The sequence below is a fragment of the Chelonia mydas genome, chromosome 5 (assembly GCF_015237465.2).
Source record: "Chelonia mydas isolate rCheMyd1 chromosome 5, rCheMyd1.pri.v2, whole genome shotgun sequence".
Classification (NCBI taxonomy): domain Eukaryota; kingdom Metazoa; phylum Chordata; order Testudines; family Cheloniidae; genus Chelonia; species Chelonia mydas.
This window is the reverse complement of record NC_051245.2, coordinates 70,056,885-70,069,114: the sequence shown is the minus strand read 5'-3', so window position 1 is coordinate 70,069,114 and position 12,230 is coordinate 70,056,885. Positions and strand designations below refer to the sequence as shown.

The 12,230-nt window shown below is 42.5% G+C and overlaps 1 protein-coding gene across 2 annotated transcripts; it reads right to left on the bottom strand.

The window, feature by feature from the left end:
• Positions 1-347: 347 nt before the first annotated feature.
• On the bottom strand, positions 348-11,481 carry SRP19 (signal recognition particle 19). 2 transcript variants are annotated; one of them, XM_007055415.4, is made up of 5 exons: positions 11,235-11,481; positions 8,447-8,522; positions 6,797-6,868; positions 2,731-2,842; positions 348-1,001 (listed from the first exon to the last, which is right to left on the bottom strand). In XM_007055415.4, exons 1-5 carry the CDS (start codon positions 11,270-11,272, stop codon positions 868-870), a joined length of 432 nt encoding a protein of 143 aa, XP_007055477.1. In that variant the 5' UTR covers positions 11,273-11,481; the 3' UTR covers positions 348-867. The 2 variants fall into 2 exon arrangements, with proteins under 2 accessions (XP_007055477.1, XP_007055478.1); XM_007055416.4 differs by lacking the exon at positions 6,797-6,868 and having other exon boundaries at positions 11,235-11,464.
• Between the last annotated feature and the right edge of the window lie 749 nt (positions 11,482-12,230).

The window sequence follows — 12,230 nt, the reverse complement described above, 5'->3', positions numbered from 1 at the left end:
AGTGAACTTTTCCCCAAGGCAATACGCACCTCTAATAAAATAAAACAAAAGAGATATTTGTATATGATGACATTAATAAAGTTGTGTTTCCAATATCTGATTGTAAGACTAAAGATAGATGGTACTTTCTTTTTAAAGACAAAAGAATATTAAAGTCAGTAAGCCCTTTCTCATATACATGGCAGTATAAGAGAATCTGTGACATTCTATCACAGTAGAATGCAGCCAGCCACAAGCTTTTAATGGGTGAGATGTACAAAATATCTTCTCTTCAAATAGTCATCTGGGGGAAAAAAAAGAGTGATGAAGCTCCGACTAAAGTATTTTATACAATTAGGTTTTCAAAATTTGTTTTTTTCCACCTTTATTAGACTTAACATTTGTGAATGATTAAAAAGTGAAATGTACAGAGTAATGATAATTTCATTGGAAATTTACCTAGTACAGTGATATATAAGGTCTAGACTTAAGACAAATTTATCTTTATCAGCATAGATACATTTTGTACTAAGGCAATCAACTTTAAATATCCAGCCTGCATAAAATAAACTTTGTTTTTGTTTATTTTGAAAGCCAAACAACTGCATATGTATCCATGAAAATAATCATGTTTCCACCCTCAAATTGTCTATGTTGTTTGTAAGTTCTAAAACTAGCTGCTACCTTTGGATTTGGGGGTTCTGTGATTGTTACACAATATCAGGCACAGTACATGCATTCCACTTCAGTAAAAAATTGAAGACAATTCTGTACAGCTTCACCAGTTTTCTTGTTTTTTAGATCTCAGTTGAGATTCACAAATAGTAACGTTCATCCATATCTGCCATAGAATGACTATATAAAGTAACAATTATGCCAGAGACAGGCTCACTTCTTCTTCTTTCCTTTTCCTTTTTTGCCTCCCTCTCCTGGCTGGAGATTTTGGTCACTACCTCCCATTTTTTGTGTCCTTGTTTTCAGTTTTGGAATTGTTTCTGCTGCATACAGCATCACTGATTTACCTAGAAACAAAAGGCAAGGGTCAATTTATATGAATATTTGTAACACTTTGAACATTAGAATCCCTAGCTAATGTTCGGGCCTACCCGAAACCCTCATCAAGTTGGATACAAAGTCCCAAGCTCTGCTTCTTTCCCCTGTATCCATAGGATACTGGGTGCTCTCTGGAAGTAGGCACTCAGTGCTTGCTGGGGGAACTTGCAGAACAGTTTTAAACTGAATCATTAGAACTAATAGAATCCAGAGCAAGCCTAGAGAAAAGTCACAGTAATTTGGGACCTAATCAAGGAATTGAGTTGCTCTTTATCAATTAGATTATGATCTAGCTCAAGGGTTCTCAAACTTCATTGCATTGTGACCCCCTTCTGACAAGAAAAATTACTACACGACCCCAGGAGGGGAGACTGAAGCCTGAGCCTTCCCAAGCCTCACCGTCCCACCTGGGGGCCAAAGACAAAGCCAAAAGGGCAGGGCCCAAACCAGAAGCCCAAGGGCGTTAGCCACAGCCGGAGGACCTGTAACCTGAGCCCCACCACCCAGAGCTGAAGCCCTTGGGCTTCAACCCTGGGTGGCGGCGCTCGGGCTTTGGCCCCAGCAAGTCTAATGCCAACCCTGGCAACTCCATTAAAATGGGGTCGTGACCCACAGTTTGAGAACCGCTGACTAGCTTGCACAGACAGACAATGAGGCGCAGCCCCCACCGCCCCTTACTTCCCTATAGCAGTTACTTGCCTCAAAGGTAAAAGTGCAGGGGAAGACCAAGCCTCCAAAAAGCCATCACATTGCCTTCTGTTTATATGGACTTGGCATGCTAATATTGTAACTATCTGGGGCTAGTCTGGACCTCAAAAGGACAAGTGGATGGACAACCAAAACATGCTACAGGGGAGCAAGATGCTGACCCAACTATTTGCTCCCACCAGAAGACTCCATGGCTCTATCTTCCCCTTCTGATCAGTGGAGATCATGAAGCCATCACACCATCAATGGCACTTTCTAGTTTCTAGCACTTTCATTCTCCCACTCTGTTGATTAGTCTTTGCCCCTATCCTTTCTGCACACTAATTCCTCACTTACCTGTCAATATTAAGAAGGCTTCTTTAGTTAGGCCAGTTAGTATTTTAGATTTTCTATGAGCATTTTAGGCAGAAAATTGCAATATCAAACAGGATTACTACATCAGTTTATCAACTGCACTGAAATTTAACTGAGGTATGACAAGTTTACACAAGAAAAAACTAAGTGAAATACAGTAGTTTTAAAGCAGAATTTTTTTTTTTTGTTTTTAGAGCAAAACCGTCTACCACAACACAGTACATAAAGTAGCACTACTGCTTTGTTGGAGACAGTGGTCACACAGTGTGCCCAAAAGAATGTTCAATTCCCAATTTTTAAAATGAGAATGAAGCACCATCTAAGGAAAAACAGGACCGAAGACTGTATCCTAAAACAGAATCACTTCCTCACTAACAGGCTCTGGCTAATCTCATTTAGTTACCAGTTTATATGGCTTATAGTGGCCAAATGTTTCAAATGGTAGGAACTAAAATGCCTAACAACAAAGTTCTCTATTAATGTTTTAACAGACTGGTCACAATAACATTAGCATGGGAGACACAAACACAGCCTGACATTATGGCAACCGACCCTAACTTTTTCTAAGTAGGTAAAAATAAATTGTTACCCAAGTTTTCTCACTGCACATACCCCCTCAACAAATACTGCACTCACGTGTTGGAAACTGAGGTAAGCATGGGTTGCCATCTTCCAGCTTGAGTTGAACTCGTACTCTGCCTCGATATTGCACATCACGGTTCCACTCTCTAGGGTACAACTTGTTCTTCTAGCAAATGGGAAAAAAACACCACAGTTAAACTAGAGATTAAGAGGCAGAAAGGCATTTCATAAGATAAGCATCAGACATTAAAGAAATATGTATTTAAAATTGCTATGTACTAAAATGTCCATAACCAATGGACACTGCTCACAGACGTACACCTTTTTGAGGGAGGTGTCTCAGCCATGTAGACCTTAGGTACATGCTTTGAAAGTGAACGGTCACACATGCTTATTGGGAAAATATGATCATACTCTGGACTTTACAACTAACCCGGTGGTATGTATGCTAAACTTCAGAACAAACTTTCAGAAGTTAAGGCAATCTACGTCTGGGCTGGACTAGTGAGGATGAAGTGAATACTGTTAAACCACTGGAAAAAAACATTCTTTCAAAGGAAGCAGAATAGTTATCCTCTCCCATATTTCTCTTCACAAAATAATTCATACAGCACAAAACCAGAGAGGTGTTTGAAGACATACTGATAAAAGTAATTTACAGATGACAAAGATTGGTTAAGAGTTGAATAATGATGTAGACAGGACAGTCATACAGAGCCATCTGTATCACTTGGTAACCTGAGCCCATTTGAACAAAAGGCATTTTAATGCAGCCCAATGCAAAGTTATACATGTAGGAACAAGAAATGAAGGCCACACCTACAAAATGGAGGACTGTACCATGGAAAGCAATGACTGGAAAAAAAAATTAAAATCGTAGTGGACAGACAGCTGAACATGAGCTCCCAGTCTGATCCTGTAGCAAAGAGAGCCAGTGTGATCCTTGGATGCATGAAGAGGGGAGAAGTGAGTATGAAGAGGATTTTAGCATTGGTGAGACAGATACTGGAATACTATGTCAGTTCTGATGTCCACATTTTAAAGAGGATGTGAAAAAATTGGAAAGGGTGAAGAACAAAGCCACAAAAATTATCTGAGAATTGGAGAAAATGCCTGTGAAATCTTAATCTGTTTAGCTCAGTGGTTCTCAACCTTTCCAGACTACGGTACCCCTTTCAGAAGTCTGATTTTAGTTTCTCAAAAAAAAATTAAAAGATGACTTGATTACAGTATCTAAGAACTTTCATGGGGAGAAAGTACTGAGTAATAAAAACATCCTTAATCTAGTGGAGAAAGACATAAGAACAAATGGCTAGAAGTTAAAGCCAGACAAACTCAAATTAGAAATTAGGCACAATTTAAAAAACACAACAAACAATAAAACCCACACAGTGAGGGTGATTAGCCAGAGGAACAAACTACAAATAGAAGTGGTGGATTCTCCATCTGTTGGAGACTTCAAATCAAGATGTATTTTAGCCAAGCCCTAGTTATTAGTCTCAAATACAGGGTAATGATGAAACTTAATGGCCTGTGACATATAGGAGGTCAGACTAGATGATCTAATGGACCCTTCTGACCCTAAAACAACAAAAAACCTGGGTCTATGACATATGGAAACCATTTATAGGGCTTAGAATTCAAGTTTGACAATGTGTATTACTACATTTACTGAAGAATATCGTTAAGATTTTATCTTTAAAAGACATTACCATAACTTAATTATTTATGTTTGTCTATTTTCTGTGTAAGTTTTGTTTAGAATTTTTTAAAAACACATTTTAATGATTGTGTTGTGAATGTACTAGCAGTTATGAGAGGAAAGTTATTTGTAACTTAGCTGTATACCTATTTGTATTTAAACATCCCGATCAAGTCACTGCTCCCAAAGTTCCAGAGATAAGCCACATAACCTGATAGAAGTTATCTGAAAGGAGGAGTATGAAACATTACATTGCAGTGCTCCATCAGCACTGCATTTTGATAAATCTGATTAAGATTTTGTCAATTTTATGTTAGAAGTTTATAATTTAGAAATGAAGGGGGCATCATTTGAGCAATCCATACAGAATACTGAGGGAAGTGTCATCTAGACACAGGGGAAAGATCTAAACCTTTGACATTCTTCAAGACAATAGGGAAGATTGAATGCTGCACATTCAGAGCCCAGGGGCAAAGGTGGCTTTAAAAGCCTTGAGATTCTGCGTAGTTCGAGCACTGAAATCACCCCTGGCATAATTTAGGCAGATAAAGTTACAACAGTCCCATGTGGGATGCCTCTGAGCAGCTCCACAACACAGTGCTATACCCCTATCTCCATCAGACTTCCCATGCTTGACCTGTGAGAGCCATAGGCTGTCTTACGCAGCAACCACAGCTGAAGAACTCTTCTCCAGGTAGCTAAGGGGCTTTTATAACTCCTATCCAGCACACTGGTTCTAGGCCAGGGAATGTCTAAGTATCAGAGATGCTCAGGTATGCTATAAGTGACTACTGCGATCATCATAAGATAGAGGTACTTGAAAGTTCCCTTTCAGACAACCAATGTTTTAAATTTTCCTGAAGATGCTGATGAAAGCAATCTAATGCACTAATTCTTAAAAACTGTTACTACTGAAAAATGTGATGCTCACTTGAAAGTTCTGAAACCCTTTGTAATTCCTAGTAAAGATTCTTCCTCTCTCTTATTTGGCTTTGCTCCTGTTACAAAAGTAACAGTCAATATTTGTGTGTCTCCAAGGGATAAGAAAAATACAGACAGTTCTCTGAAAGCATAATGATAAAGGTATATATGCTTTAAAATATATCAAGGTCCACTTAATTTCCAATTTTTATTACGATAATGCTAGCAACTTTGATTGTACAGATTAAAGAAAAAAATCTGATTTATGAAAATTTAAGATGGTGCTGGCAAAATCTGTACCTGAATGAGCAAGTTTTATGGTACTACTGGTTACATTTTATATTAATGGGCAACTCATGAGAATAACTGAATTGTTCTTTACTTCTCAGAAAAAAATCTTTATATTTAATTATGACTAGTGACTTGATTGATGTTTTCAGGGTATTTGAATGTATACATTAAAAGGAAGTTCTTATTGATGAAAACCTAAATGTTTTTATGAGGATATAAGTTCTACAGTATTCACTTTTAGGTTAATCTAAGGTACTGGAGTAATTACTCTTTTCTGTTGTCAAACTGCACTTTATGTGCTAATATAGTTAAACTATCAGAACTTTAATGCCAAAAGAGACATCTATGACCTGTGACATACAGGAGGTCAGACTAGAATTACACCCAGTTACCCCTGCATGAAGCCCAGTAACTTATATTTGGCCAACACATATCTGTGAGAAAGGCATCCAGTCTTGATGTGAAGATGCCAAAAGAAGGAGAATCCAGCACATCTCTTGCTAGTTAGTCCCAATGGCTAATTACCTTCAATGTTAACAAAACTGTGCCTAATTTCAATTTGAATTCATCTGGCTTCATCTTGCAGCAAGAGTCGTCCCTTGGGTAGGGCGAACTGGGGAGACTGCCCAGGGCCCTGGCTTTGCGGGGGCCCATGTTTCAATAAAATCCCGATATTTAGCCCTTTGTCCCCCATCCCGACCAATGTACGATTGGGACGCCATTTGTCCTGATATTCAGGTGACGAGGTGAGGCAGGAGGGATGAGGCAGAGAGCAGACTAACAGGGAGGCTGATTTGTTCTGGGCCCCGCAACCCCGTAGGGACGGCCATGCTTGCAGCCATTCTTTTCTGTTATGCCTTTCTCCAATAGGTTAATGAGCCCTTTAGTACCTGTATTTTCTCCCCATGAAGGTACTTAGACCCTAATCAAGAAAACTCTTCATGTACTTTTTGATAAACTGAACAGATTGAGCTCTTTAAGTCTATCACTGTAAGGCGTTTTCTCTAGCCCTCACATTTTTAAATTTCTTTTCTGTACTCTCTCCAATTTTTCCAACATCCCCATAAATATTAAGTTAACTTATGTTCAAAGAAATCAAAGGACTTGGTTGATAAGTTTATAGGACAATGTTTTTTCTACAGAACATTTTTTTCAATTTAAAAAAAAAAGTCTTTATCAAGATGTATTCATAAAGTTTCACATTACCTCTACAAGAACATTGAGTCCAATTGCTGCACATACATCTTGGATTTCTGTAGATGTGGGATTTTCAATGGCCTATTAAAATAATGTTTTAAATTACTACATTGCCTTTTTAAAAAAATTAGTCTACTGCTGAGAAACAAATCCATCGTAATTAGGTGTTGATTGGATGAGCTCCTGAAATTCCTCAGGGGAAGCAGTAGTCAGGGAAAGGGAGGGCACAAAGATGGATCAGGGAAAACAGATCTGCTTGCTTCTCCACTTATGTAAGTTATTTATGAACCAGGACATGTACATTTCCTGGAATATATCAGAAAGAAAGGAACAAAGCACCAAAGGAGAGGAAAAAATAAGCCTGGGCTCAAACATTAGCTGTAGACAGGCCTGGGCAGGAACCCAGGAAGGAGTGGGGACAGAGTTAGTACTTTAGAAAAACAATTTTGGTTTCTTTGGAGTGAGGTAGGAGTAAGAGATTTCTTTGTGTGTGGTTTAAGCAATCAGAAGGGAAAAAAAAAAACCCTAAACCCAAAAACCAACCTGCAGCAATGAGTCTCAGAGCCCAGGCCTACAGAGTTGGGCTTTTGTGACGTTCTCACTTGGACTGGAGCCTTGGCTCTGAGATACACTCAGCTCAGTGGGTTTCAGAGCTCAGTCTCCTGATCAAGTGGGAATGTCTACTCTGATATTTTTAGCCTGTAGCACAAACCTGAGTATATGAGACCCAGGCTCAGAGACTTGCTGCTGCAGGGTTTGTGTGTGTGTGTGTTTGTAGACACACCCTCAGCTACAGACTGAGGAACTAAAAGAGGATTGACTGAGTGACAGGCATCTCTTGCCAAGGAGTCAGTTAGAGACTGAAGAGAAAGGAACAGAAGGCCAGGCATCAGTTATCAAAGACGTAGGGGCCTGATCACTCAAGTAACAGACTTAACTACTAGTTCAAGTTAAAACAACTGACTTTTTGCTATAACAGGAAAAACATCTAAGAAAGTATTTGGAGAATATAGATGTTTTAGCAGTCAGTGTTTAATCAGTGGCACTTCTCGGTAAGCCATGTACTATATGTCTATTCCACTATCAGCTGGGCTCCTATTGGATCCTGAAGTACTAGTTATGGACACAGAAGTAACAGACAAGAAATGGTACATTACAGACAGTGACTCAAATGTGTTCTATTTCCCATCATCCTTGATATTACAGGGGGCCTCTAGAGTCAAAACAAGAGTGCAAAACACGCACATCTAAACTAGTTAGATAATGAAATTACAAGCAAATCATTAGGCAGCCTTACAAAATCCTTCTTGCCCAGGTGATCAGTATCTGTTTCCTTCATCACTGCAAGGACAGGCAAGAAGATTTTGTACTAGTAAATTTTCAACAGATTTTCAAGGTTGCATTCAGTCTCTCCCAGCTGATCTGTTTGAGCCTTGCTCATGTGAAAATAAGAGGTTCTGAACGCAGCCTTTCCCATGTTGAATTCACATGTTGACACCAATGGTCAGTCTTCAAATATGTTACAGAATTCAATCAACTTTCCTCTCCTTCTCCTCAAAAAAGCTTAAGTAGCCTTGTTCACAATTGTTAGTTCCTTCCAAACTCCTTCCAAGCTATCATGAAGCAAAACTTAGTTTTCCCATGCCACCCACAAATTACTTTGTCCATAGGTATTCTTCTTCCTTCTGCTATTGTCTTCTTGTTATTTAAGTATGCTGGATAGATGCAGATGAATCTAAAAAAAAAAAATGTAATATAAATTCTGGAAAATACTGTTTTTTGTAATATCTTCTAAAGCAAATAAAAAAACACAAAGGAATGCCCACTTCTAAAACTTGGAAACTGTCATACCAGATCAGACCCTTGGTTTATCTAATACAATTGCCAGATTGTGAAAGTACCACACAATTCAGGGGAAGATGCAAAAAACCACACCGTGGACAATGACGGACCATAGGGAGAGATTTTTCCTAATACTAGGATAGTGGCTAGCTAAAACCCCAAAGCATGAGGTTTTTATATCCTTTATAATTCTGTCCTATCTTAAGCAGCCGTGTAAACTATTATAAAAAAACAATTCCTTTGCTAAATCCTGCTAAGCTCCAGGGTTTGATATCTTGCAACAGAGAACGCCACTGTCTAATTATGCAAAAAACAAACAAACCAAAAAAACCCTTATTAGTTTTAATTTGTCTTCCAATTTCATTTGGAAACCTAAAATATAGCATTATTAAAGAGTAAACAGGAATTCCTTACTAACCTTTTCTACACTGATGATTATATTGAAGTTGCCAGACATTTCCCATTATATGACACTGCCAGAGTTGGAGCAGAAGAGGGAGAATGGGGAATGATGGGGCAAAGAATCTATGCAAATACGTGGGAAACCTACTGGCAATGTGTTGTTCTCCCTCCACCTCTAGTGCTGGTCTACACAGAGGATGACAACCTACTATTTCTATCAGTTACTCCAGTGGCAGAGGTACGTGGAGTGAATCTAAAGGTTTCAACCCTGATGATGACCCATATGGCTATCAGTGTGATGCTACATGACGGAGTTTGTTTTTTCAGTTTGCCTTTTTTAAAACCTAGGCAACTGCATACAACAAATGACAATAAAAGAACATAATTAAGGTTGCAAAAATCAAGCATTCAAAAGTTAGGACATGACTGAATCAAGGTTGCCCTTGCGCATATGCATTATCTTTGTATACACAATAACTCCTATTTTTCCCACAGGACCCATACCTCATTCAGTGCACAGGATGGACTGACCTCTAGAAATGAATCAGGGTTGTGTAGTAAAGGACACTGTTTTCTGTATTATTTGTCACCAAAATTGGAAAGTATGTAGTAAATGAGGCAGCACACAGCAGGTAGATATAGGATGGTTCACATGATTAAAGCAGATGAAATACTGCTCTGGATTAGATGTCACTGCCACAGAGTTCCTGTATGATGTTCATCAAGTCACTTAAACCCAGCCTTTCATAGGGTGTCACAAGTTGTTTGTTCCTCATTTTCTGGGGGCCCAAATTGAGACCCTGGGACCTGAGTCTGTGTGCTGAGCACTCACAACTGCAACAAATATCAGTGGGAGCTGTGCTTGAATATATAAAGTGTTATACAACACTAAGTACCCTGAAAAAACCAGGTCCTAGGCACCTAAAATTAGTGGATACTCTTCACCTTCTATTCTCTGTGCCTCAGTTCACCCTGGGTAAAATGAGACTATCATCACCCCCTCACCTCACCGGAGTATTGCAAAGATAAAATTCATCTCTATGAAGCACTCCGACACTGCAGTGGTAATCGCCATAGAAAAGTCCATGAGAAAATTAATAACTCTATCTTCAGAGTAGGGTTTGAATAGTGTGCAGCACATAAGGCCTAGGGCCACACAATGAACAATAGGGAGAAAACAAAATACTGAATAGTGGCTCCCCAAGTGAGCACAGCCCATTCTGCCCACTGAATGAAGCAGTGGCGAGTCCTGGGGAAAAAATATTTCTGTGACCATGTAACTAGACCATAGGTTCTCAAACTGGGGGTCAGGACCCCTCAGGGGGTTGCAAGGTTATTATAGGGGGGGGGTCATGAGCTGTCAGCCTGCACCCCAAACCCCACTTTGCATCCAGCATTTATAATGGTGTTAGATATACAAAAAAGTGTTTTTAATTCATAAGGGAGGGCCGCACTCAGAGGCTTGCTAAGTGAAAGGGGTCACCAGTACAAAAGTTTGAGAACCACTGAACTACAGGCTGTAGTATAACGTAGCCACCCAAGAGGACAGATTTAAGATTCCCTGTGCTAGGTCTTGTGGCACCTTAGAGACTAACAAATTGGGTTTAGCTCACGAAAGCTTACGCAATAATAAATGTGTTAGTCTCTAAAGTGCCACAAGGACTCCTCCTCCTTTTTGCTGATACAGACTAACAGGGCTGCCACTCTGAAACCTCTGCTACCTCTGAGTGCCTGACTTCGCAGCCCTGCTCATTTAAGGCAACGCTGTCTGGCCGTGAATGTAAACACCTCTTGCTGCCATCTATTGCCCCCCTCCACGCTGGATCACCTCCCCGCTCACTCGCGGCCCCTGTTCAGCCCCATACGCGTTTCCGCCACCCCTCCCAGAGCTCCTTCGAGGAGCGGTGGCGCCCAGCCCCGCACGCAGCTGTCACCGGCTCACCCAGCAGGTGGGTCCCGGCCCCCTTCCACAGCCAGGGAGCGCGGGGCAGGAGCAGCGCGGGGGCAGCGCCGATCCGCCCAGGGCCCGCTCGCGGGGACCAGGCCTACAGGACGTGTGAAGGCCGGGGGCAGAGTAGCCCCAGCGCCTCCTCCCACCCCACCGGCGCAGGGGCCGCAGGGCCAGAGCCACCGAGCAACCCGGGAGCCGCAGCCGCCCCTGAGGTACCGGAAACATGGGCTGCCCCGCGCGGGGGACCGTTACCTTTCCTTGTCCGCCGGGGAGGTGGCGGCCCAGGCCATGGCGGTTGTGGGGCAGGGGAGAGCGCAGCACCGCCTCCCCCACTGTCACTCGCTACTACCCGCTCACTCCTCACAAACACAGAGCTCTTGCCACGCCAGCAGGGAGTGCGAGAGGCGAGCCCACACACAGTCTCGCGCACACCCTCGGCGCCACATTCCTATTGGACCACAGAACTGTCACTCAAAGAAGACTGCACATGCCGCATCCTATGGGTCGTGCTCTTTAACTCTCGCGACATTTGAATCGGGATAGCGAGAGGCTGGGCGAACAGCTTCCTGCCGGGGCACGGCGCGCGTTTTGTGGTGCGCATGCGCTCTTCGAGTCAACGGCGAGCCGCGGAGGGAGGCTGGCGTCGTGTGAGTTGCTGCCCCCACCGTCGCAGCGCTTCGCGGCCCGGGGACGGCCTTGATGCCGGAGTCCGGTTAGGCCTTCGCAAGGGTGGCCGCAGGGCCCAATGGTCCTCCAGCGGCCCTCCATAGCGCGAGGGGCGCTGAGACGCCGCTGCCGCGCTGGTCTGTGCGCAGGCGGCCGGGCTGTGCCCGCTGCTCAGGCTCCCCGGCAGCGCAGCGTCTGATCCCCTGCCCGGCCACGGATGGAAGCGCGGTGCCCCGGGTCCTGCTGGCAGATCGGTCACCGCAAACGCTTCCGCTGAAGTAGTTTTTCCAGCCCTTGCCGTTGCAGATTCAAGCATCAAAGCGTGAAACCCAAAGGCTCAAAGCCCAGCTGGCAAATACAGAGCCCCAGCCTTTGTGAAAGTCACATGGCCTGTACAATAATCTAATGCCTTCCGCGGGGGCTGACGCATGACTTTTGAAAGCCTGGGGTGGGCAGTCCTGGCCCAGCGCCCAGCAGCGATAACAATTTATGGCAGGACCACTGCTGATCAAAGTGCACCCGAGGACGGTATGACGTTGCCAGCATCTCATTTTAGTATGGCTAGAACTTAGTTTGTGCGTA

Excerpts from the sequence above, each read along its gene's own strand:
- SRP19 (XM_007055415.4), bottom strand. The coding sequence starts at position 11,272 with ATGGCCTGGGCCGCCACCTCCCCGGCGGACAAGGAAAG. Across the intron at positions 8,523-11,234 it reads TCCCCGGCGGACAAGGAAAG|ATTCATCTGCATCTATCCAG; the intron begins GTAACGGTCCCC and ends TTTTTTTTTTAG. Across the intron at positions 2,843-6,796 it reads GACTCAATGTTCTTGTAGAG|AAGAACAAGTTGTACCCTAG; the intron begins GTAATGTGAAAC and ends CCCATTTGCTAG.